The sequence below is a fragment of the Taudactylus pleione genome, unplaced genomic scaffold (genome assembly GCF_031769625.1).
Source record: "Taudactylus pleione unplaced genomic scaffold, aTauple2 ptg000006l, whole genome shotgun sequence".
Classification (NCBI taxonomy): Eukaryota; Metazoa; Chordata; class Amphibia; order Anura; family Myobatrachidae; genus Taudactylus; species Taudactylus pleione.
The window spans coordinates 2,891,793-2,919,766 of record NW_028284409.1 but is presented as its reverse complement, the minus strand read 5'-3'; the positions used below and the strand labels follow the sequence as shown (position 1 = coordinate 2,919,766).

At 41.6% G+C, this 27,974-nt stretch overlaps 1 protein-coding gene across 7 annotated transcripts in view; it reads right to left on the bottom strand.

The window, feature by feature from the left end:
- Positions 1–27,974, bottom strand: part of PTPRK (protein tyrosine phosphatase receptor type K) — a 437,401-nt gene that overhangs the window by 64,841 nt on the left and 344,586 nt on the right. For 4 of the 7 annotated variants that reach the window (XM_088452079.1, XM_088452086.1, XM_088452092.1 and 1 more), the window contains exons 14-15: positions 17,721–17,859; positions 3,985–4,014 (exon numbers count right to left, since the gene is read on the bottom strand). In XM_088452079.1, coding sequence (XP_088308205.1) covers positions 3,985–4,014; positions 17,721–17,859 — 169 coding nt within the window. The remainder of the gene's footprint in view (positions 1–3,984; positions 4,015–17,720; positions 17,860–27,974) is intronic. The other 3 variants (XM_088452101.1, XM_088452102.1, XM_088452103.1) reach the window with 1 other exon arrangement.

Here is a 27,974-nt window from a genome sequence, read left to right as displayed (position 1 = left end):
GGTGTGAGGTGTTCAGAATAGACTGGAAATGAGTGGAAATTAAGGTTATTGAGGTTAATAATAGCATAGGAGCAGAAAAACCTACAAATTCTGTGATTTTAGCTGTTTTTATGCTTTTTTTCAAAAAAATACAGATCCAAAACACAAAACCCAGAACCCAAAACACGGAAGGGTGGTTTTGGCAAAACCAATCCAGATCCAAAACACGAAGAAAGATCCAGATCCAAAACACAAAAAGTGGCCGGTGCACACCCCTAATATATATATATTATATGTGTGTGTGTATACACATACTCCTATACTGTATCTATATCTCTATATAGATAGATTAATGCACACACATTATATATGCATCAGTTTATTCTGCACTGAACACGAATGTTTTTTCTGTAATATAATAGAACACAATAACCAATTTATATCTGACATTAACTCAACATGGGAGAAATGGCTTTTTATCAGGTAACCAGACCAGCTTCTCAGCAGTTGAAAGAGAAATGGCAGGGGAGAAGGTCAACTACTGCAAATAGTTTCTGCAGTAAATGTTATGAAGCAATATATTTTTAATGACTACAAATGACTGTTGAGTTAAGAAGTTTTTTTTCCCTAACATATTACGTCAGGTTCAGCCAAGGAATTTCATTTCATATATAGCTAATGCACTGAATGTGTCCTGGTTTATAATACTGCCCTATTAAATGCAAGTGGCATCATATGAGAAACTTTAATGGGAACAAAGGATCCTGCGAGCTGATCTCACGTCACTCGAACTTCAAATTCCATTTACAATTCAATTTCAAACTTGCATTGCTATTTCAGAGGAAATTCGGGTTTTAAGTGCGCACCTCCTGAGCAGGTGAAAAGGTAGGGGAAATCTTTATTGTAAGGTAAAAATGTCAGGACATCCCAATGAATAATCGTGCACTTAGAGGGGTTTAAATAGCATTATTTGGCCAATAAATACGACAGTTTTCAGGTGAATTTCTCTAAATAGCTCAATAATGGGTTGAATGATGTGGGACAGGTGTGTGGAGGTGTTGAATTGATGGGGTTGTTGAACTTGCAGTTAAGATGTAACAGTGTTTTTTCCAACTTATTATTATTTATTGTAAAGTATATTTTTCTGTACCCCAAAATGCTGGAAAGACTTTAATGTGCTGAGAAATGCTTGGTTGGTATCCTTTTTCGAAAGCATTTATAAAAAGGGCAAAAATCTACTAATTCATGCGATGTCTGCAAGTTTCATGAAACAAACTTGTTCCTAAATTAATTGACCCTATAGCTTGCAAATATTTTTTGTAAGTGTACAAAGCAAGCAAACTGCCTCCTGATACATACCAGGTAGTTGCTCTTTTGTCTGAATGAATGCTTTCTTTAACCCCCAATCTAAACAAATATGATGATAGTATGTCAGAGAGACAGTAATTACACACTCATACAGGTCCCTTATATGTTGCTACTAATACCCCTTTCGCACTGCCAGCAATAACTCGGGTTATTGCTTAGTGTAGTGGTTCCCAAACTTTTTTGAATCACAGCGCCCTAGTGTATCAGCATTGTTTTCACGGCACCCCTCAGTCAAAAGATTGTTATTGAGAAATTCAGAAACAAATGTAGTGTAGTACAGTGAAGTAAATTGTGCTTACCTGTCATCCTTAGGTTTGGTTATATAGTGGTGGACTGGTTTGTGCTTCTGTTTGTGCACATATTTACATTACATTGACCATAAAGAATTTGATTTGGTGCTGGAAGACCAACCTGAGGCACCCCAGGGTAACGCGGGGCACAGTTTGAGAACCACTGGCTTGGTGTGAAAAAGCCAAGCTGAAATTACCCAGGTCAAGCGACCCAACATTTTAACCGGAGTAACGAGCAGGGTTGAACACAGGTTCTTCCTATTATGTGTCAATGCGGGTTGGTGTGACCCGTTCATAGCATAGTAAGAGCTGGCGGCTCGGGTGCCAGTCTGAAAGGGGTCTCAGCCGGGTGGCACCTGGGATAGACCTGGGTTCAAAATCCCAGGTGCAACCCCGCAATACGGTGTGAAAGAGGTACCAGTCCCTCTGTAATGTATCAATCCATTGATTAACTAAAGCTGGGTACACACTGGAGCAATGTCAGGCCGATTTGTCTTTTCCTAACGTCAAATCACCTACATCGCTCAGTGTGTACCGGCGATTGTGCTCTCTGCTGCACATCAAACTTAGCGATATTGCTAATGACCTGTTGTATGTTAATGAAGGATGGAACAGTGAACATTCCGGCGTTCATTAACTCGTTCAAGTGTGTACGGGCAATCCAAGGAGATTCGTTCCAATGTCGGAACGAATGCCCATCGCTCCAGAGTGTAACCCAGCTTAGGAGACTCCATTGTGAAGAACTTGCTAGCTGTGTTTATGAAGATTATAAGAGCCCTGCCTGTCTGTGTTCTAGATATATTGCAGAGCTTTTATCTTTTCACCCAAGTAGTTTTTAGCGCTATGCTTATTCTCTAAAGCGGATTTATTTATTTATTAAAATTTAAACCATTCACCAGCTTATTAAATTGAAATGCTTTGGTGGTGGTGGTAAGTTAAAGATAGGAGTTTTCAGACAAGTGTGCCATTTGAAATTAGATTATGGAATCACCATTTGTGTAATTAGATCCAGAAATAAGTCTGTACTATAAACTGAAAAATCACAAGGCAATTTGTGTCCGGTGATTAAAATACCATATTAAACTATAATACTTCTAAAATATCTGAAAGCAATGCCAAAACTTGAACAAGAAATACAGTCTCTTTAACATGATTGTAGAAATACTAGAATGTGTTTCTAGTGAGGGACTAAACACTATAACAATGTAAGTGGCAGAAAAATACATTGACCAGCATGCTTTAATTGCAGCAGAACTATCCAGTACCTGTACCTGTCCCTGTACTGTAACATCACCACCAAGTAGCCTGGTTTCAATACTGTGTGCATTAAGCAAAGTTGCCAAGAATCAGCACCTGATCAACCAGTGGGATGAACAGGCTGAAGCCTAGAGCACTGGAATGTGGGAGGGTTCCACCAGTGATGGATTTCCCATCTAACTAGAGGAAATGTTCATGGTTGGTCAGTGGCCTAATAATGCTGCAGATGTCTCAAATTCGGTGCCTAGCCCATTCGCAGGTACCAGCTATCTGGCCCCAAATCTGACTCTGATTGGCAATTAACTTCGGCAATGAAAATAAATATTATATTTCAATAACACACAGGAGCAATGACAGGATGACACTATTATTAAATATATCCTGACTGTGGGCATACCAAGAAGGATTAAGTTGAAGCACATGATTTTGCTTTCCTCCGTCTCAGTTAGAGCTGTGGAGTAAAGCAGCTCTTTCTAAAATACTTACAAAGATCCCATCTCTGGTGAAATTCCTGTTTTTTTTCCCCCACCACTATGTAACATCAACAATATCAACAGAGAGCACTGACTAATACAAGAATGTAATCTCTAAACTCTTCCCAACTAGATATAGGGACAGAAAAGGTAATCACAGCACCAAATTAACCACCAGCAAAAGATCCCAATGACTGTGTAACTTGTTATAACTCATCCCATGACTGTATCATCACCCTAAATCTATAAGGTTCGCAGACACTTATTTGTTATGGGGAAAAAACAAAACAAAACATAGACCGTGCAATAAAGTGTTAGTGGCTTGTGACACATCCAATACAGTATCCCTCTAAGAACAAATAAAGCAAGCTCAGATGGTGCTCGTTGTTCTACAACAGGCAGCACCAATGCTCCAATTGTTGCTGAACTGTAACTTCTGTGATGCAATAGCCATAGAGCCAATAGTCAAATAACCCACAAAGTCATTATTTAGGAAACACAAATCTAACAATTAGAGCTTTGTTAATATTGATCTGCTGTATTTAATGTTAAAGGGATACGGCATCATGAGTAAGTGTTAATAACCAAAATAAAGTAGTTGGCCATTTTCTACTTACAGGTAGTAGGAGTAAGAATAGTAGCTCCTCCTGGTAAGCAAATCACAAACAGTGGGGAAAGAGAAGCAATGGTGAATGAAAAGCATGAACCATCCACATTCAACAAAGCAGCACAAGAAGAAAAAAAATAAAACAATGAGCACTTAAAATATATATAGAATTCTCTTCATATACATGTCACTTGTTAGCATATAAATGTATCCATGCAATAAGCATAGTTGCCATGCAAATCAACATAAAATACATGTTAGCTGCAAAACAATGTGTATACACAAATAAGTTGACTTCTTGAAAAAGGATCATAATCAAATTACATGCTAAAATTAAAACTATTAAAGAGAACAAAATAATTAAAACAGAAATGATAAAAAAATTTAATGATTAATGCATTTTAAGCACACAGTTACTCCCGTGAACATGAGTGCAATGATATTTGGGATGCACTGAAGTTGATCGATGGTGGTGCAAACAAATGAGATTTAAGGTGGGTACCAGTGCTAGAGGCCCTTATGGAATGAACTTTTCAGTATAGAAGTAACATACTATTACTTTAAACAGATCACAATAATCTAAGCCAATACAGACATGCAAAACTTGAACAGCATCAAGGTTGCATAATGAACTGGTTGTCAAAAACAATGTGCTCTAGTAGTCGCTTAAATAGGAATATTCAGCATTAACGCACTGCTGAGCTAGCAGATTACTATTCACAAGTAAAAAGTGACCAGAACCTACAGGCTTGAAGAAAAACAAATTTAAGACTCTTAATTGTGAACACCAGGTGTATGATTATATGTTAAATTGCAGCCATAATCCACAGACAGGGAAGTTAAGTCACAATTTGCTCCACACAAACTGTAGATTGGCAGGAATAAGAACAGACAGAAATGAAAAAAAAAATCCATTGCCAACAGTGAGGCTGACTCAGGGCTGCACGCAAGTCTGTTTGCAGAAGATTCTGATTCAAAGTCACACACATCTCAGCTGGAGTCCCACTTGTAGCTGGGCGTCAGGCGTGCGTTCACAGCTAGGCCAAGTATTTGAGGACACTTAGTTGGCATGTATGCAGAATTACATTAAATCCAGTGGTGAGTATACCCAGAGAACCAGCTGTTTCAGATGTACCCTGTGTACTAGGTATAAAGCTTTTGTAAAAGCACAATGATAGTGATGACTGCTACCTTTAAAGCAGATGGATAGGGGCGGTGCAGCCGTACAGATGCGACCAACTCTGGATCATACTTGCCTACTTTTGAAAACTAGTTCCAGGGAGATTGGTAATGTAATTTGTGTGCACCATTGAGGTAGATATTTCTTAATAACATTAGTAGAAATATATTTTGGGAAATGTTGCAAGTATTGATACTAACTTTGCTGCCGGCAATACTGGATTTCTTGTTTTCAACTATTCGCTGTGATATATCTTTTCTTCGCAGGTCAGCACAATATACGATAAATGTGATGGCTAACCAACTACTCTTGAATGTCACCTAAATAATGTTGGTTTACCACATATAATAAGAAATTACAGACTTACTTTTAATTGATCATCTTTTGGTAAAAAATGGATTTTAAAACTTTTTATTGTATTGTTCTTTTAGTATATTTAACTAAATAGTACTAAAAAAAATTCTCATCATCAGCCACAGCTCTCTCACACTAGCAACAGCAGCAGACGTTGAGATAAGAAGACAATGATCACAGGGGTCAGGCAAGCTGTCTTTTATCCTGCTGGAGGTCCAACAAGGATTTGCTGAGAGTGGAAAGAAGAGGCTGATGAGCCCGAGCACGTCATAGTGACTAGAGCAAATCATTGTCCTTGCCCAGAAATCTCTTCTTGGTCCCCTGGCTGCAGTGAAGAATCCAAAGAATCCAGGGGATTTGATTTACAATGCAGGGCAGCGGGAGATTAGAGCTTGAAATGGGACTCTCTCGCAGGATCCGGGATTGTAGGCAACTCTGCTCTGAATACAGTCAGAGATCCACTGTTATTTAGGAGCATAAAATGAGGCCACATTGTGTGCGACTTGGAATCAGCCCCAATGTAATTATGCAAGAATTAGCATAATGTTGCATCACATTTAGCTGCAAAACATTTAGTGGTCACCTTCATTAAAAGGCAGATTAAGCATATTTCACTTGTTTCAAGAGGTTTTATTTAATGAAGCATGGTAACTGGAGTTCAAGTCTCAGCTAATAATTTTTTGTGGCCTCTACATTGCTCGGCATGATTCTGTTGGAAATTATCTCAAAGGAACATTGTCTCTTATTTATGTATTTGTTACATCAGATAACCTAAATTCCTTGAGCATTTGTAATATTTCTGGTGCTAGATGTACACTTCAACAAAAGTGTCCAGAAACTGTACCACTATGAGGGGACTTTTCCCAAGTTTACAAACCATTATTGTGTCTGTTGTACTGTTTGTTACAGTAAACATAATGATTAACATAATCAGAGCTGTCATCATGGGTATAAAAGAGAAGGCTATGTTAGGGACCTTAGAGATCTCTTAGGACGGAATCGGTAGGATTTACCGCCGGACCCCTGGCTGGCGGTTCAAACCCCAACAGTGGCAGCCCGACAAGGATGAAAATCCCAATCATCCCCAGGTAAGTATTCACTAACCTTTGCTATCCCCTAACCCTCCCTTAGGGGTGCCTATCCCTAACCTACCCCCTCAGTGCCTAACCCTAATCCCCCCTCTAAGTGCCTAAACCTAACCTCCCCCTTCCCCGCCGCCTAAACCCAAGTCCCCTGGGTGGGGGTGCTTGACCCTAAATCCCCCCCCGGGGGTACCTAATCCTCCCTCCCCCCAGCCTAATCCTAACCTCTCGGGAGGGTGCCTAACCCTAAGTCCCCCCCGGGAGCCCCTAACCTAACCCTCCCCCCCACGCGGCTGTCCACGCTCGGCTTCACTTCGATCTGGATGCCGGGCGCCGGTAAAATGACAGGCATCAAGATTTAGACACCTGTCATTTAACCCTCTCCGGGATTAAGCAGTCGGGAAGCTGGCTGTTGTCGGGATTAGGTCCGCCGGCTTCCCGACTGCATACCCTTAGGACCTACTTGCTCATTACACTTAGGGATGGCTGCTGGGATTGATGCAGAGTTAAACACAAGTAGGCCGTAACTGCTTCTGTGTCCGTACACAGAACTAAATGCGTACATTCGCCTGCATGCAGAGTTGTATGCTTATCTAGGTCACCTTGTTCTTATCTAACTCTACTGCAGACATCAAAATCTTGGAAATGACAATCCTGAGTCCATAACTGTCATTACTTATGTATATTAAGCACAATGAACAATTAAACAAATAGAAATCTGATGCTAGTACAAGTTTAGATTTTTTAATTGGAAATGTTTTGCATTTATAGTAAATATTTCAATAAACTTACTATACAAAGCTCAAACGAAAGTAAATTGTAGCACAGCTAGACACATTTAATGAACAAAAGAAATTGTATTGTTTTATGTAAGGTACAGTGTACCTTTTATCAAGCAAAGGTATTTGACTCAGATAAGCTGAACAGAACACAAGGAACATTAATAATGAGGAGTCTGCTTCCAAGATTTGAAATCTTCCAAGCCAACAATGAACTTCATAAAAAGTTTGTAACTTCAAAAACAAACTTACTACCTTAACTTTCTCTCAAAAGCGATAGGAATGACTGAACTAGCAACGTGACAGGGAATGTCAAGACTTGCCCTTGATCAATGCACTCCAGGACACCCAGCAAGCTTAGATGTCCTAAATATGTTTACACTATAACACAGACAATTATAGGATTTCATTTTTAATAAAAAATATATACAAATACATATTCATTACTGTGAAATTGCCAAGATGCTGTCCCCACAAATAAACTTCATTGGAGTTTTTAATACAAACTTATATGTCTCAATCAAATATATTGCAATCAACACTGGTGTGGGCTACATTTATTTTAGGAGTCTGCATCAATGCTATGGGGCCTATTCATCATTGCTAATAAATCGATGGAGGTAATTAGGTTTAGAACTTGCATGGAGTTCTACCTAATTACAGGAGGAATTCATCATTCCTCCTCTCCATAAGTATCTATTCCGAAAAGCTGTCATTTTTGCGATGCCCGCTCTTCGGAAAATAGATACTTTTCCCTATCTACTCTACCTTACCGCAGCTGTAATCAATGCTGCGCATGCACCGTTACGTTCACAGAAGCGGCGCGGTAGTTGAACATAAAATTCTATGTTCCTGCACCCCACACCCCCACCACCACCTACCCGGCCGCCTGTCGGGCTGCAACCGCGGACCATGTCCTCCCAGACGGCCCCAGCAGCTACAAGGAGACAGGATGGCCATACAGAGGGACCTGTCGATTTTTTTTTTTTAAAATATAACTTTATTTAGTGTTCCCCGCCATGATGCCGCTGCTGCCGGGCAGCGTCTCCCCTCCCCTCTGTTCCCCGGTGACACTTGTAAGTGCTTCTCTATTTAACTGTTATAGTAAATAAACAGTTAATTGAAGAAGCACTTACAAGTGCCATCGGGGAACAGAGAGGAGGCGATGCCCGGCAGCAGCAGCATTGCGGGGAGAACACACAGCCGGAGCCTAAGGGACCAAGAGCGTTCGAGCGAGCTGAAGGAGGACCTGCCCAGCTGAAAGCAGGTAAGTTTATCCCGCTGTACACCACCTGAGAGTGGAATGTAGTAATTTTCATAATTTGATGAATAGCTTAATTTCTACATCCCCATAATAAAGCATGGGGAGTGTGGAAATTAACGCAGATCCACTTAACCAGGAGATATCAGTGAGATCTCCTGCGTTAATGAATACTAAAAAAAAAAAACGGTAATTAAAAGGAAAAATATCCATAAAACCGCTATTTTAAAGTTGATGAATGGGTCCCTATATCTGTAATTTATCATCCCTTCTAACTTCCCCATTTGAATAACTATTGCTGGTGATTCCCATTGTAAGGGTTGATTAATAGAGAGAAGCTCCATCTCCAATGAAAACAGATGGATTTAGGACTCTTCTCAAATTGATTAATAGGTTCCTAAAAATCCACATTTTATATAAAGTAAACAAAGATGAGTAATTCATAACTTTTTCAACAGAAGCAGAACCAGACTGAGTTGTCAATTGCTCAGAATGATCCCTGAAAGAGGGGGTTATTGTCACATGGGGGGGTGGGGGGATTTACTAATCTTTGAAAAGTGATAAAGTGGAAAGCGATAAAATACAAACCAATCTGCTCCTAACTGCCATTTTTCAAACACAGCCTGTAACATGACAGTATGGAGCATATTGGTTGGTACTTTATCACTTTTCAAGGCTTAGTACATCTCCCCCTTACTTTCTAATGTCATAACATTTTATTATAAAGTTACCAAGTTGGCCAAAAATTAGATTGTATGTGGCCAATGATTTGCTGGAACCTGCACCAAGCTTCTACTTCCACAATTGTATCATATAGTAGCTCTGCTCTATAGTGATAAACATTAGCACCACCACCCACACACCTCACTAGAGCTTCATCAAATTACAACATATATGCCAACTCTCCCGGAAGTCGCAGGAGGCTCCAGATTTTTCGGCTGACCGACCGCACCCCCGGTAGAATAGTCACTTCTTTTGCATTTCTGCCGACTTCCTAGGGGATACCCAAGTGGCAATAGATACGACCATAGCTGGAGTTAGACACGCCTTTGGGCAGAGCATGACATGCCCCCTCGCGGTGCATTCTACTCCCAACTATAATCTCCCTGAAATTAATTTTCAAAAGTAGGTAAGTAGGCTAATAGGGTGACCACACCAGGGCATGCCACTACTTCCACCTCAAATCCCTAAACTGCCCCCTCCTACATTATTTTAGATCTTATTAGAGGCATAAACCTAACAATGTGTGAGAAGCTTCTGCTGTCTATAATGGAGCGGGTAGTAATACTTCACCTTTTAAAAGAGCTACAGGGGCAAGGCAAATTAGCTGTGAACTATGGTCCTGATTCAGAGCCGGACGCTCTGACAGAGCGCTCGCTCTGAATCAGGGCCGTCCTTCCTGATTTTAGAGCGGCCGTGATGGTCAAGACCATCGGGCTTGCGACGAGACCCGGGTCTGAATCAGGCCCTATGTGTTTTGTTACCATAGCAAAGATCTGAATATTCAGTTTTAAGGCCCCCCCACACACTGTACGATTTGCATACGATATCAGAGGCATAACTAGAATTTTTGGTGCCCTGTGCCAGAGAGAGCATTGGTGCCCCCCCCCCCATTTTTTAAATAGGGACATAAGATAGTGCACCTGAAAATGGGCCATGGGAAGTGACAGGGGAAGCCAGGAGATGCTGGGGATAAAAGAAGAGGAAGCTACAAGTGAGAATGATAATAAACAGGAAAATTGACAGGCCCAAACAGCACCCCCTGCCCTGCGGTGCCCTGTGCCATGGCACTGGTCGCATTATCCTAGTTGCGGCCCTGATTATATTTGTATATATAATTATATATAACACACACACACAGACACACACACACACACACTAGGGATGAGCGGTTTGGATTCTGTGGAATCCAAACAGCTCCAAACATGTGGAGTCTGGGTCCACCCGAGCCTCTGCTCGGGTGTTCTCATCTGACTCGGATTCCACTTCGAGGCCAATCTTCATCCTCCTGACATTGGATTCTCGCGAGACTTGGTTCTAATATAAGTAGCCGCTACCGGGACTCGGCGCCATTTGTTTGTCGGCACGCACGCTGCGCACAGCTCTGCATTTAGTTGGCTGTGTCCAGACTCCAGACTAGTGGTTGATGCTGTTAAGTGACTGTAGGGGGCACACTACACGCTGATGTATGCTGCGCTACTCTGCTATTAAAGTGGCTGTAGTAGCCTGTGTCCAGACTCCAGTGGCGGTGCTGTTATGTGACTGTGTATAGGGGGCACATTGCACGCTGATGTATTGCTGGGCTATACTCTGCTGAGTAAGTGGCAGTGTCCAGACTCAAAAGTGGCGGTGTGTGCAAAAAAAAGTTTAAAAAAGTAACCCACTGTGTATACAAGCACCGTGACTCCTTGGGTCATAGCCCTCTGTGTATATAAGCACTGTAACTCGTTGGGTCATAGCCCTCTGTGTGTCCATAACACACAAGCACTGTGACTCAGTAGTGAGTGGCAGTGAGTGGCAATGTTTCATAGATGCGCTTTAAACTGCGGTGTCTGTGCCCCTGCTCTGTCGCTTAGTAATCAGCCAGCTCACTCCAGCCTTTGGCCAATAATGGTGAAAACAATATTGTGAGCTATGAGGTGGTCTAAAAAGACTGTAAATGTATGGAAATTAATGTTATTGAGGTTAATAATACTTTAGGAACAAAAAAAAAAGCCCAAATTATGTGATTTTAGCTTTTTTTGTCTATTTTTGTAAAAAAATCAAAATCCAAAACCAGTCACGGCGGTTTGGCAAATCCGGACGAAGAATCCGAGCCAAATCCAAATTCAGCAAAAATGGTCTGGCGCACATCCCTACACACGTACACAAATGCTGCTTTACTAGAGATTAAATGTATGCGTAAATATGCAAAAAAAAACCTAAGTAACTACTGAAAAAATTAGTAGTTATTTATTTAAAATAAGCAGTCTATTTATATCTTCTGTAACCTGCCTGAAGACAACCAATTAATACAAGGTCTGAATCACTACATTAAGGCTATTAAACACTGTACTTAGCTTCTTATGTTCAATGTACACAGGACTTCATTTGAGACTAATGACCAATTATCTACCTAAATGAACGTATTTACTGACAAACAGATATTTCATTACATGCTTTTTTAAAGGACATTGTTTATTTACTGCATGAACTGTAGAATCATTACGGAAATCATATAACCAAGTAAATACTTCAAGATGTATGCAAAGACTTGTTTACGGGGGAATGGGTTGTTCTCATTAGTAATATACAATTTGGAAAGATATATCTCCCATATAGAAATGAGCAGCATCAGAAATGTTCCTTCCTGGAATACAGACTATAGAAACGATGTTAAAGTGTTTCTCCACATAAGTAGCAAAAAGACGGCATGACGCCATGAGGCAGCAGGACATAGAGCAAGTATTTAGGGATAGAGCACGGACGATCTCCAATCAATGTACAAACTCAGCTTATGTTCTATATAAAGGTTTCTGGCCATTTGTTACATAAGAAAAAAATCTCCAAGATGATCATTCACGTCACTAACTGCAAGGAAAACACTTCTCCCATAACAATTTCATTATAATACACTATTAGTGCAGGAAAATTATCTGAAAGTGACTGTACCACAGCAAACCAACCAACCCTATATACTTAGCACATTGTGCTGTACAGTACCCATAACAAAAATACTGACAAGTGGAATATATGTTGAGATGGAAACATGAAAATAAATACACATATGTGAATATGTATATTATTTGTTTTCATCCACTGGGAGGAAAGGAAACACGTGACATGTATATATGTCGTTTGAGTATTTCATACTATTCTTAGCATCAAACCAAACAAAATTTTCCATAATAATGATTAAAAATGATCAATATGCTGCTGAATAAATGATATATGGCTGGCCTAATGAAGAGCAGTTACTTAGCAAGATCACAAAATCCAACTGTTGACCACTTAACTAAATGCAGATACTGTAGTCTATAGATCCTGTAGATCTGATCGTTAAAGTGTACCTGTTGCTTATATGCAGTGGAGGCAGAACCAACATTCAGCCTATTAAATTACTAGGACCAAGTAACATCACTGAAGCATAAGGCACGGTGTACACTTTAATGCACTCCTGTGGTTTATGGCTTTCTATAAGCACATGGTTACTTGTCAACCACAATAATAGACAACAAAAAGCACTATTGAAAATAAATAATAACTGAAAAAGAAATACATGAAAGCACATGGGTAGATAGCTTGCACACAACACTGGGAGCATACCTAATGCTTCTAATGCAGAAGTTTCTTCGCCATGTAATATATCTCCAGGGGGTAATTGTAAAAAGGGAATCATTAATCAGTCCAATCAGAAAAACATTACAACATTAACTGCAACATATATTCACAATTACATTAATGTTGTCAAGCACAATTCAAATAATTCTGGTTAAACACAGACATTACTAAGAATTTTTCACAGGTAACTACATAGAACACATATTAGGACAAGGGTAATGCATATAATACATACATGCCTAAAATTGAAAAAGACGTCTCAATAAATGTTATTTAAATGCAGGGCATGCTGCCAAGAGTAGGCATGACACAGGGATTCTGAACAAACATTTAGGTTAATGGCTGCTGTGCCACAAGGTGGCGCTGTTTAGTTTTTATTTTTCCCCAAGCATACAGAGGAGACAATGGAAAAATCTCAAACCTTTACAGTTCTGAAACTTCATTAAAGTTTTGAGTGGGGAGAAGCACACATGAGAGCGATAAAAGGCTCAGGTAAAGAGTAATTATGGGAAAGAATACAGTACATGCAGTACAGCCAGCTTGGATAAATAAAAAGGAAGACAGAATAGACAGAACACTTTTTTGTTCTTTATTTTTGAACACAATGACGTAAGAAAAAAATCTTAAAGAAATTGTGTAAACAGAGATTGGTGGGTGGGCACAATGTTATTATTACCACACTCTCCTCTTAAGACAGAACAGCAAGACATCAATACATTTCAAAGAATGTGTGGTACTATGCTGCACAAAATAGGTCCATCACCCTCTAATGCTGCCCATCCACTAGACAATTAAGTTGAGCGATTGAACGATAACGATTGTTCAATTGTTTGCAAATAGTCTGCAAAAATGTCTAAAACGACCAGCGATGCGTGTGCCCGCTGGTCGTTTAGACATCTATCATCTTTCCAACATGCTGGTCAACCTGACTATAACGTCAGGTTCAGCATGTTGCCAGATGATTGATGAGCCTGCACTGAACAACTGCTCGTTCAGTGTAGGCTTATCAAAGACATAGAAACGATTGCACGATCACAATGTCATAATCGTGCTGTCGTTTCTATGGTCTGCTAGTGGATGGGCAGCATTAGTCACACCTCTGCAGGTTATTATCATGGGGAGAAAGTGATTGGGTTTGGTTGCCTTGCGCTCTTAAAATGCTATATGCACTTGGGCAAGCATTGTTACAGTAGCTCAAAGGACTGAAGCCTCAGCATTCTAAGCAGATCTGAAGGGGGCACAAAAGCCTAATATTGTGGGAGGGTCTTCTACTGTCTGTAATGTAATAGAGCTACAGAGGCAGGGCAGGTTAGCATTGAACTATATATTTTGCTTTCATAGCAAAGAACAGAATATAGAATAAGTGGATCTTTAAGCAAGGCAGCTTTCTAATTTGTATTCAGTCTACAAGTACATCGTAGGAGCCAGCTCTGTGGACACTCGAGCTTCCCCAATAGTTCTGCTACTCACAGACATGTCTATACATGGAATCAATATGAAATACCGCCGGTTCGACTCCCGGCAGCCCGACACTGGAACAGATACCGGCAGCGGCAGGCCGACAACGCTGGAAATCTCGATCGTCCCTTGGTAAGTATTAACTAACCTAACCTACTCCCCTAACCCTAACCTCCCCACCAAGTGCCTAAACCTAACCCCCCCTTCCCCACTGCCTAAACCTAAGTAACCTGGGGGGGTACCTAACCCTAACCTCCCCCCCGGGGGTGCCTAACCCTAACCCTCCCTCTATCTTAACCCTAATCTCCCGGGGGGGTGCCCAACCCTAAGTCCTCCCCGGGAGCCCTAAACCTAACCCTCCCCGCCCCCCCCACGCAGCTATCGGCTCGCGGAGCCCAGCATCCCTTCGATCGGGATGCCGGGCGCCAGTCTCCCGGCATCGGGGAAATGAGCGGCGTCTACATCTAGACGCCGGGCATTTCACCCCCGTCGGGATATGACAGTCGGGGAGCCGGCTGTCGGTATAAGGTCAGCCGACTTCCCGATTGCATCCCCTATACATAACAATTTTGAGTCTTATGGTGGATGTAATGTGAGCACACCCTATGATTTTAAAAAGTTGGCTCCCATGATCTACATGGTTTCTAAACAAAACAACTGAATGATAGCCATTTATTTTAAATCTTAACATAAATCTTAAAATTAAAGCCAATTCAAAGTAGGCCTTTGAGCCACTTACAGTATTAGGCAAACAGCCAGGTGAGTAACAAAGATCAATCTAAATGTTTTTTTACAAGTTAAAGGCAAATGTACTTTATGCCCACTCTGAATCCACTTCCCAAAGTAACACACATTTCCTTGGGGCCCAGTGCGTTAGTGCTATTTTATATACCCTATGTGCAATTTAGAGAGCAGCAGTTATAAGACGAGTGTTCATGGAACAATAACTTTCATACATATTGATTTAACAATATCATGTACTTTTTACAAAATTACATAAGTAATCCTTCTCCATTGCTTTGATGCAGTGGTGCATATAAATGCAAACTTAGAATTACTTTTGAAGTTATCCAGCAGTTTTTAAGGGAGCATTATTATAACAATAGCACCTGAAATATTTAGAATTTTTTTTTACACAATGTATAGTTTGAGTTTTCATTTGAAGTTGGACAGTTGACTAAACAAATTTAAAAAGTACAGACGAGCGGCATGTTGTGGCCTTTTCTGCTCTCGCAAGCTAACAAAGTAAAACTACAAGCGTTCTTACCCCCAGGCATTTCCTAAAAGTGAAACTAAACTGAAAAAAAACAATAAAAGTTCAGTGTAAGAAATATCCATTCAGGGACTAATGCTGGAAACACACCTGAACGATGGATCGGCCAACCGATCCAACAATTTGGTACTGTAAGTGTTCTGCACAAACGAATTGTGCATACACACTAACCAATCTGCTGCCCGACATGTATGACTGTGCAATGTCAGTACAAATTTGATTAAACTGGGTACACACTGTGCCAATGTCTGCACGATATGTCTTTTCCGGACGAAGCGGAACTTATCAGCCGCATCAGTGTCTGCGGCCACTATGCGCGCTCCCGAAGTCGCATGAGTTATCGTCCGGCTTGCCGGGCTGCATATCTAACCGGACAATATCACGCGCGGCCTCGTTGCAGGTAATGCAGGACGGAATGAGGGATTGTTTCGTCATTATTTATCTCACTCTAATGTGTGCCCAAGTTACGATATGTACATCGCCCACTTTAGTCTTTACTACCAGAGTGGCCATAATTTCACTATAGAGCAAAGAAAGTCCTATTGTTCTATGCCTTGCTGAGTATCTTTTTGAAAAAAAAGGGCAAAAAACATCTGTGAGATAGTGCTGCTGCTATAAAGAGCAATTTATTACAATAAATGGCCATAAGGTAGCATCTTGGGTGAAGATAACAAATATAATAGGATTTAAGAAATAAACCTTTTTTTAGTTTAAAATATATAAAGTAATATGATGATTTAAATCTGTGCTTATTTTGCTGTATTGGGCTCAACACCTTCAGATAACTTTAATGAGTCAACATTGTTGTCCTTCTGCATTTTTCACCAATACATGGCTACTCTCCCAAGAATCGCGGGAGGCTCCCGATTTTTCGGGTAACCCCCCGCACCCCCGGAAGAGTAGGCATATCTCCCGCATCCTGCCCACTTCCTAGTGAAGTGGGCAGGATGGGGAGATTTTACCAGGAATTGTCAGTAAATGGGGCAGGGCCTAATATCATCTATCCCCGCCCCCCGAAGAGGAGAGCAGCAGGTCCCCTCCTGCTGCTCCCGGAAAGCTGCCCAGGAATGTCGGCAAGTATGAATATAGTTCGCCTCAGTTCTGTGTTATACTTATATCCACAGAGCTCTTCTATGTTCTAGCATGGTGTAATGAAAATAAACAGGCAGCTAAAGAGAATTTAGTGAACACCACAGAAGAAAAGACAACAATATGTTTAATACATATTGCATACTAGCATGTACAACAGTGATACTTAAGTCATTTGAAGGTCAAACTCCCATGGTATGAACAGTGCTCTCAAAAGCATTGTAACCTGAGCCTTATAACATATTTAAAGGTAGATGTACTGAACTTTGGAGAGAGATAAAGTGGAGTGAGAGATAAAGTGCCAACCAAACAGCTCTTAACAGTCATGTTTCAAACACAGCCTGTGAGGTCATGGGTTCGATTCCCACTACGGCCCTAACTGTGTGGAGTTTGTATATTCTCCCTGTGCTTGCGTGGGTTTCCTTTGAGTACTCCGGTTTCCTCCCACACTCCAAAAATATACTGGTAGGTTAATTGGCTCCCCACAAAATTGACCATAGTGTGTATGTTTGTGAGCATGTGGTAGGGAATAAGCTTCACTAGGGCAGGGAGTGATGTGAATGGTAAGATATACTCTGTAAAGGGCAGCGGAATATGTGCGCGCTATATAAATAATTGGTAATAAATAAAAAAAAAAAAGTGACAGGAGCTGATAGGTTAGTACTTTTCTCTCTCCAAGGCTTAGTACATACCCCCCATAACCAGTAACCGTACATAAAATAAAAAAAGCTTGTGATCCAAGAGAAAAGCAGGTAAATAGATTTTTACATTACGTAATATACATCTATTACAAGTTTGATGCTGCAAGACAGCAGCTCTAATGGTTTCTTATACTAAAGAGCTTGTGATTAGGCCACATAGAACTACACCGAAGTTAAAGCTGTAATTTATAGCAGCACATCTGTGACATTCAATCAACATAATTGATCAGTTAACTTTGGATCACTTACCTTTTTTTGACTATTAAAATGACAACTAGTAGGAGTAGGATGAATACCAGTATCCCTGCGCTGATGCCAGCTATTTTCACCACACGGTCAGTCTGCTTGGCAGGATCAGGAATCACCTCTGGTTCCTCCGTTGTAGCAGCTAAAAAGAAAATCAAAGTATCACTTTAAAGTTTAGTTCCAAACTAAAATATTCCAGAGAACAAGCTGCTGTCCCAAACTGCTGCAACTTGGGGCAAATGTTCTAACCATGGGTACTGTCCTGTGTAAAAGTTGGGAGGTCTGCAGATAATAATAATAGCAACAAAAAAGTCCTACTTGATTTGCAAGCTTTTCTGCTGCCATTTGCTAACAAAAAAACTTAATAAGTGTGAATACTAAAGTTGCTCATAACCCAGAGAAATTTCAACCTACATCTATTTTATCTGAGTTCTCACATTTCACTCCCTTCTCTATTTACTAAAGTAGAACTTGGCAGACATCCACAACTGCTGTTTTTTTACATAGCTGAAACATTACTTCCGCACTCTACTAAACCACAATCATATTCCACCATGTACAGTGTTGATCAGTCTGATTTAATGCATGGCGCACATACCTTACTTCTGCATATTACCTCGTTTACCCCTCTGCTATTTTAATTCACTATTCATACAAAGTAAGCATAAAGTTATAGAAATATATTTTGTCAATAATAAATGTGAAATGTATGAACAGACTAATAGTCACAAGCACTCCATTATGAAAGCTTATTGCATTCACAGTAATAAAACTTGTAAAGACAGTACTTTCTGGCTAGAAAACAGTTCAAGAATTGTGAGAATGTGTTCCATCACGTTCCCAAGGTTTATTTACAAATAAGTTCTGAATGGTATGCAGCTGTTTAAAGATACGCTTATTCAACTGTTAAAATGTGTGAAGGGACAATGGAATTTACGTCCTTGAGAAAATGGCTTACCAAGCTACAGGAATCTATCAGTACCGAGGTTTCCTTCCATGTAGTGACCACATTTCAAATCTTTATATTTAACAAGTTAAATTGTTTGCAATGCACCTACAGGCAATTAAGCAGAGCCGTAACTAGACTTTTTGGTGCCCTGTGCAAAAAAAGAGTATTGGCGCCCCCCCTATTTTTTAAATAAGGAGATAACCCCCCCAAAAAACGTCCATGACCTCACGGGGAAGGGCCAGGGGAGAGATAGGGGAGGCCAGGAGATGCTGGGGATAAAATAAAAGGAAGCTACAAGAATGATAATAAACAGAAAATTGACAGGCTCGAACAGCGCCCACTGCCCTGTGCCATGGCAAATGTCGCACCAGCCTGCAATTAAGTATATATTAAAATATATCAAAACATAAAACGTATTCACAAGTCACGACAGTGATAATTTAAGACCTTATTAGTCTAAACTTAAATAGTAGAATATATTCCATGATATTTATTACCAATTATTTATATAGCGCACACATATTCCGCAGCGCTTTACAGAGTATATCCTACCATTCACATCTGTCCCTGCCCGAGTGGAGCTTACAATCTATATTCCCTACCACATGCTCACAAACACACACACTATTCAATTTTGTGGGGAGCCAATTAACCTACCAGTATATTTTTGGAGTGTGGGAGGAAACCGGAGTACCCGGAGGAAACCCACGCAAGCACAGGGAGAATATACAAACTCCCCACAGTTAGGTCCGTAGTGGGAATCGAACCCATGACCTCAGTGCTGTGAGGCAGTAATGCTAACCATTACACCGTCTGTGCTATAACACTTATATGACTGCAAATGCCACCTTAGTATTTTGGTATCAGTTTAGTAGAAGAATATCATTAAAATGTTTTCTATACATAAGCCAGCACTGATGAGCAGGCTGCTTATCTCGGGATATAATGCAAGGACATTTTTTCATGCACAATTCCCAATTCACAGTGACCTATCATCTTGTGCATGTGTGACCTCAGGTCACACATGCACAGAAGGCAGCACAGCACTGGTAAGTATAGCGGTGTTAAGGGATCGATGAGGCAGCTGCTTTTTGGTGCAGCTGTCCTCGCACCGGAGGACAGCTCGGGGGACAGCCCCTAACGATAGATCGGTCCCTTATGCTTTAACCGAATGACGTAGTTTTTACAGAAAAATATCACAACTGTGAAAATATGGCAACAGGTTATTGGGAAGTAGGTATACACAATATACATGTACAATGATTAATGTAACGTATCTTTACTTAGTTGTCCACTGTTAAAACTCAGACAGAGACGCTACAGAAAGTATAGTAGTCAATATCAGGTAGGGCTTTTCTCCTTCAATCCCCCAAATATTTTGTTGTTACAAACTTCAGCCTGGGCCTCACTGACTGACCTATAAGGTATTTGTCTTCCCAATTAGTTATGAAGCATACTTGCCGACTCTCCCGCAATGGCCAGGACACTCCTGGAAACAGGTGGTGCTCCCGGCAAGAGAGGACAAGTCTCCTGGTCCGCCGTCACCCACGTAAAGAAAAACCTCCTCGCAGCCGTCATGATAGTGGGAGGTCCTAGAGGGGGGGGTCGATGATGCAATCTGCACTGAATTGTGTTATCGTAGTCCGTCCATCTGCTTTACAATGCTGGTAATCCCGGCATTGTATAGTTGGGGCTGGGCCGAAAAGACGCGATCGCACCACCACGCCCCTGCACCTCCCACCATTGCCACCGCAACGCCCACCATTTCCACGACCACTGCAGCGCTGATCTGGCTGCCCCCTACCGGAAAGTTGGCAAGCCTGATAATAAAGGCAATATTTTTAGGTCTACATCAGGGGTAGTGAACATGCGGTACTCCAGCAGCTGTGGAACTACACAAAGCAGTTCATTTCCAAATGATTGCAATATGACTTTGGGATTTCTAATGCTTATCAGGAAGACATTTAGGAACTCCTAAATACCTGATATCAACTCTAACAAGACACTTAGGGCAGATTATACTAAGCATCGCATATGCAATGCGGAACATACCGCCTCTAATCGGGTATATACTGCGGTATGTACTTAGCATAACACATAGGACAACTCTCACGATGAGAGCTGTCCTGTGCGATGCCCTAGCATAGAGGGACTTCCGGGTAGAAGTTCCCTATGGCGTCCTTTTGCGCATGCAGATCGGTTGGCACCGGAATGCGATGGTGCAGATGGGATATGCGGTAAAACCCCCGAAAACTGGTAATTACTGTAAGTAGTGTGAAAAAAGGCTGCAATACAGAAACCTATATTTTTACTGGCCTATTATAAATTGTGAAAAAACTGTAATGCTGCATTGTTCACTGCCACTACTACAAGCAAAGAAATGCAAAGTCAGTTGTGGAGTTTTTCAGGCTTTGTTTGACCAAAGCTTTCATGATTCTAAATGTTAAAATCCCTGCTTAGCAATCTTGGATCCTTCCCCATGCACCGTCCCTAACTCTTTTTAAAGGGAAACTGTTTATTTCAGATGGACTGGTTGGAAACTACTTTAGATAAAGACAAATTGTTTTAATTCCTGGGAGAGCAATGCATCCACTCCTTCAGCAGACTTTCAAATATGGATTAGGGACTCCATCAAAAATACGGAATGGTATGAGACTAGAATGCTGCTTGGAGATTCCCACAATAAGACTTGATAACCATACTCCATACATAACAAATTAATCAGCACAGTCTGCTGGTGCGTAATATTCACACCGCATTGCGAATTAGATGCATTTTCAGCAAAAAAGAAGCCAAACGCTAGCAGAGTTGCACAAGACATGGCGGCTCACTCACGGCATGCAAGTCACGCTGCGTGGCGTATTGAGGCTAGATGTGCGGTGCTCAAGGACCCTGTAAAGATCTGTAAATATGTTTTACAATACAATGCATCTCTAAATCTAGTTCAAGAGTTAAATGTCATACTAATCTTTCCATTTTGATGAAAAAAGAAAACACTTAACTCCTATGGGCCTATTACCTAGTATATTTTTTTTGTACTTTTTCCTTTCTTCTATAGTGTTACATATTTTTTATTGTGAATAATGTTGTGATGTTATTGGTTGATTTTCAGGAGTTCTGTGTTTTCATCATGAGGTGGTATGTGATGAAGTGTTTGGAGGCTGTAGAGGTGTGTTATGTTAGATCACTCTGTAAGTAACATTTCTATCTATATCTATCTCTCTGGTATGATTGTTAGGGAGACATGGTGATAGGGTAAGGCCCATCTCAGCTGCAAATACAAGTAAAAAGCCTCAGTGTTGCCTGCTATTTAATTTTGCAAGTTGGAGCCCAGAAGAGAGGAAGCTATGTCTAAGCTTTTGCTCATTTCTATGCCATTCAACTGGATGGCGATAACAGCACTAAATACGTGGATCATATAAGAATAAATGTCCTATCTTACGACTCTAGTAGGGTGATTGACCAATGTCAAGAATTTGCTATTTTAAAACTGAAATTCTGTTTTATTTTAATGCACAGACAATTAGTTTAAAGAAAAATGCAAACAAAGTCAGAAGTCCCCTTAACTATTGCTCTTTGCCCTCATATACAGTAAGTAGACAAATAATTAAGTGTGAGGATATATAAGTACCCGAATTTTGTATGGAATGGATCGATACACGGTTAAGGGTTAAAAAGGGGTGGTTTGTTCTAGATTACCAGGGTTGAATGACAGAGTTAGCCTATTAGGTGCTAGTGGGAGGGTGTGACCGGATGGCTTCCAGCCCGGACTCCCGATCACAGGTTGGGGTTTCAATTCCCACTGGAACTTGGGATATCAGGGATTCCCGCTTACAGTCAGTGACCGCCTGTCACTGACTCCATCAACTGTGCCATGGGCGTAACGATGCTGTCACCACCAAACTCTACCATCGGCGTTTGGAACCGCTTCTTAGGTACACTCAGGCTCCTACCTCGGCACCTGGATCCGCTTCTACTGGGTGTATGTATTGACTAGCTGCAACCCCCTGATTGGGGTCGGCCGATTCCTCCTGATCCCTCGCAATGGACCAGGTCTGCACGGTAGCTTGGCAGGGGGCTTGAACCTGGAGACGCGGAGCTCTTACCCAAAACAGCCGAAGAACGGAATAGCGTTTGGCGTAATTCTGTTGGTTGCAGGATTGAGATGCAATTGAAGTCAGGCAATATGTTTATTGCTCAAAGTCTTAAAGACTCAACCTTCCGAATGAAGGGGTACATTAGCATATAGAAATCTTATCAATCAGCAGTTCTTCTCCACAAAGAATTTACAGGGTTGTACACATACACAGGCTCACAGGCCGTGTATATATAGTCAGAAAACATAATACAGCATGGTGCAATCCTCCCACCATTGGTTTTGTAAACCAATCAGACCATCTATCCCAAATGTAATTACAACTCACATCCTACAGGAACTGGTAATTTACTTTCAACCTTTGAAACATTTATCACACAGTGACAAAATATCCTTGTAGTGAGGGATGAGCGGGTTCGGATTTACTCGGTTCTACGCCATTCTTATCACAACTTTACCACAAGTTTAATAACCAGCAATCATATTCGTTTTCGTCTTCCTGCAATATTCAGGGTATCATGAAAAGCAAACACTTTTTTCCTCAGAAGTGCACACACATAAGAGACAGTCTCAGGCCATTTCAAAGGAAGATTTGGCCATTTGACTCTCTTCACACCTTCACACAGAGAGCTTCCATCCAGGTCTCACCTGGTTCACTGACCACAACAGGTCTTTCCATTCATCAGACCTCCTGCTAGGAAATTACAATCAGCATCTAATTTCCTGCAGTCACAAGCTTGTCATGTCTTATACAGGCATATTCAAGAAGTGCATTTTCTTTACAAACTATACATTTAAAATCATACATTTTAAATACATTCACATTTCATCCCTGTGCAAAGCATCAGGCTTGCACCCTGCAGCACTGTAGCCAAGGACCTGCTGTCCTGGCTCAGTGCTGCACATACCATTTTAAATAAGTTTTTATTTTTTAAACACTCAGCGCCTAGCACAGAGTACACATTTACAATGGGCGCCTGGCACCTTTTGTCCTTTTAAAAATGGCGCCGCAGCACGGGGGTTAACCCTTTCAGTGCCGCGGCCGCCATTATACACGTGGGGTTGTTTGGCAGTCTATAAATATGCAGAAAAAGCTTCCATCTTCCTCTTTTCCAGTTTTGATCGCCACCCGCCCCCCCAATTTAACTTTGTTTATAAGTTTTGTCTTTTTACTTTCGGTGGAATGCAATTTTCTCATAACTCTTCCTTTCAACAGTTAAGAGGCTCACTCTGGAAAGCAGTGCTCCTCGGCGGCCTCTTGTAGTGCAAGAACGATTGATTGGCACTCCCCCTTTGAGAGCGGCTGGTTGGTCTCTACCTCAGGGTGGACATGGCCACCATCTTAGGGAGGGGCCAATGCTATGCCAATAAAGAGGGAGTGGTACCACCCAATCCAGTTTCTGCTGGGTGGGTGCCACCTCATTTATTTAAATATCTTTATATTGGTTGTGGCCGAGGTTTGCACTGATTTTTCTTGCCACCCTTCATAACTACAATTCTAATTCAATAAATGTTGCTCTGACCTCTTTTAATCACAATACAGTTGCCCGCACTGGGTGACTTAGTGCACTTCCTAGACCCATAACTTACATAACAATAAATATTTGCAAAGAATATGACAAGGTAAGCCAGATCCAGTTAGACAAGAAATGTAGCTTAATATAATTGAACTTAATGTCCAGTATACAAGAACACACAGTGTGTCTATCTGAATGTGTTGTGCTGGTACAGTGATTCAGAACAAAACAGAGTGAATTATACAACATACGCTCTGCTTCAAAGAGCCAAGAATCTATCATCACTGCTGTTGTAATATGTAATACTCAGTCAGTAGAACTTGCTCTGGCCTAGTAATTTAATCTCACAGTTTTCTAGTTTGAACAAGGGAATCACAATTTTTATGGTGTTCCAGCTATTGAAATATTCAATACTGGGTGTATGAAGGTTGAAGTTAATATACATCTCTACATCCTTTACATGTGTATTTATCAAAACAAGAACAATCGAATGGAGGGGACAGTTTTATGAAACATAGCTGGCAACTATTTGTAATTTCCAAGTGAAAGGTTTTAAAGATTTGTCCCCATTTTCCAATACTGACCAACTGCCAAGTAAATATTTTTTTTTATTGCCCTTCTCACCTATTTCCATTCTCTCGTCTTTAGATGATTATATTTATTGTGAAACCATATATAATATACAAAAATATAGAATTATGGTATAACATACCTTTTGATAATTATTTTTCTTCGAGGTCCATAGGGTCCACAGTAACTACCTTGTGATATATAATTGAATAACATCCAATGCACCAAACAGTAAAGCTTTGGAGCTCTCAGCATGCACTGGTCCCCCTCCCTATATACCCCACAGGCATTCAGTTTGTGACCAAGCCTTACGGTAAGAGGCAGAGAGTGGAGAAGGAAGAAAAATGTCACCAGAAAACAATCAACAAGTGAAGAGGGAATCTGTGATACAAAGTTTAAGAACAAGTCCATCTGAGGCCAGGTGCATCAGGGTGGGTGTCTTGTGGACCCTATGGACCTCAAAGAAAAATAATTAATTATCAAAAAGGTATGTTATACCAACATTCTATATTCCTTCTTCGGGTTCCATAGGATTCACAGGAACTACCTTGGGACGTCCTAAAGCAGTACCCCTAAGGGTGGGCACACCCCTGAGCAGATAGGAAAATCCGCCGCCCAAAGGAAGCATCCTGGGAGGCATACATATCAAAAGCATAAAACTTTATGAACGTGCTCACGGAAGACCAGGTGGCTGCCTTGCAGAGCTGTTAAGCAGAGACCCCCTGTCTTACCGCCCACAATGGTCCGACAGACTGAGTGGAATGGCCCGTCACCTTGTCAGGAACCGGGAGATCAGCCTGAGTATAAACCTAAGAGATGGTCATACGAAGCCAGCGAGACAAGGTTTGTTTGTTTGCCGGCCAACCTCTTTTGTGAAAACCATGTAACACAAAGAGTGCATCAGACTTCCTGATGGATTTGGTGGGATCCACGTATATCCAGAGGGCTCAAACAACATCACCTGAAGATGGGCAGCACAGACGGTGTAATGGTTAGCGTTACTGCCTCACGACACTGAGGTCATGGGTTCAATTCCCACCACGGCCCTAACTGTGCGGAGTTGGTATATTCTGCCTGTGCTTGCGTGGGTTTCCTCCGGGTACTCCGGTTTCCTCCCACACTCCAAAAATATACTGGCAGGTTAATTGGCTCCCAGCAAATATTAACCCTAGTGTGTAAGTGTGTGAGCGCGTGTTAGGGAATATAGATTGTAAGCTCCACTGGGGCAGGGACTAATGTGAATGGCCAAATATTCTCTGTAAAGCGCTGCGGAATATGTGTGCGCTATATAAATAACTGGTAATAAATAAATAGATCTGAAGACTTAAAGGTTGGGACTACAATTTCCTCATTAATATAAAGATGAGAAACAACTTTTGGAAGGTAGCCTGCCTTGGTATGGAGGACAGCTCTATTTGGATGGAACACCAAATATGCAGAGTGGCACGACAGAGTTGCCAAATCAGAGACTCTGCGAGCTGAAGAGATAGCTAGGAGAAACAGCGTCTTAACCGTCAACCATCTCAAATCCACCTTATCCAGGGGTTCAAAGGGATACGTCTGCAGAGCCCTGAGAACCAAAGACAAATCCCACGGTGCCACCGGTGGGAGAAAAGGAGGTTGCAGCCGCAGTACCCCCTGGCAGTACCCCCTGCATGAATGTTCTAACATCCGGCAGAGGAGCAATCTTGCACTGGAACCAAACAGTCAAAGCCGAAAATTGAATTCTCAAGGTAGCCAGGCGAAGACCTAAGTCTAATCCCGCCTGGAGAAAACAAAGTATCCCGGATACCCTGTAAAACGTAGGGTCATATTTTTTGTTAGAACACCACAGAAAAAATGACCGCCAAATCCTGTGATAAATGAGAGCCAAAGATGGCTTTCTGGCTCTTAGCATTGTCTGTATCACTGAAGGAGAAAACACCTTGGGCTTTAAGACGGAAGACTCAAGAGCCAAGCCGTCAAAGTAAGTCGAGGTAAATCCCGGTATAGGCAGGGACCCTGGAAATGGAATGTATTGATAGACGTGTCAGATCCAAGCACCAATGTCTCCTGGGCCAGGCAGGTGCTATTAGAATCATCCTGCCACCTTCTTGTTTTAATTTTCTGAAGACTGTTGGGAGGAGAGAGATTGGAGGGAAAAAGTATGCCAACCTGAAGTTCCACCTCACTGCCAGAGCGCCCACGAAGGCTGCCGAGGGGTCTCTTGCCCTGGACCCGTACCTGGGGACCTTGTGGTTGTGACGTGATGCCATGAGATCTACGTCTGGTATCCCCCACATGTCCACCAGGATTTGAAATACCTCCGGATGAAGAGCCCATTCTCCAGCATGTATGTCTTAGCAACTTAGGAAGTCCACTTCCCAGTTGAGTACCCCTGGGATGAATATTGCCGATATTGTTGGCATATGGCATTCTGCCCATAGCAGTATCCTTGCCACTTCTTTCATGGCCACTGGACTTAGTGTGCCTCCCTGATGGTTTAGATAGGCCACTGTTGCCGCATTGTCGGACTGAATCTGTACAGGCCTGTGTTTTAGAATGTCCTGTGCCAATATGAGCGCTTTGTACACTGCCCGAAGCTCAAATATGTTTATTGGCAGATGACTTTCTTCGTCTGTCCACCTTCCCTGAAAGGTATGACGACTAGTCACCGCTCCCCATCCTCATAGACTTGCATCCGGGGTGAGAAGTACTCATTCCAAGATCCATTACGGACGACCCTTGTTTAATGATTCATCTCCAGCCACTAGGCAAGGGAGAGGCGAACCTCAGGTGAGATTTGTACTATCTGGGTTTTTATCCGATGATACTGACCATCCCACTGGGCCAGGATCCACAACTGTAGGGACCTGGAGTGGAACTGGGCATAAGCCACCATGTCGAATGCGGCTACCATGGAGCTCAGCACCTGCATCGCCAAGTGTACTGAAATTGATTGCCTGCAAAGCAGCTTGTGCACACGAGCTTGTAGTGTTACAATCTTGTCCTCTGGGAGAAGAATTCTCCGTCCCAGAGAGTCCAGCCATACCCCTAAGTGCACCATCTGCTGAGTTGGAGAGAGTGACGACTTCTTCCAATTGACCACCCAGCCGTGCTCTTCCAAGCACACAGTCAGGTGCATA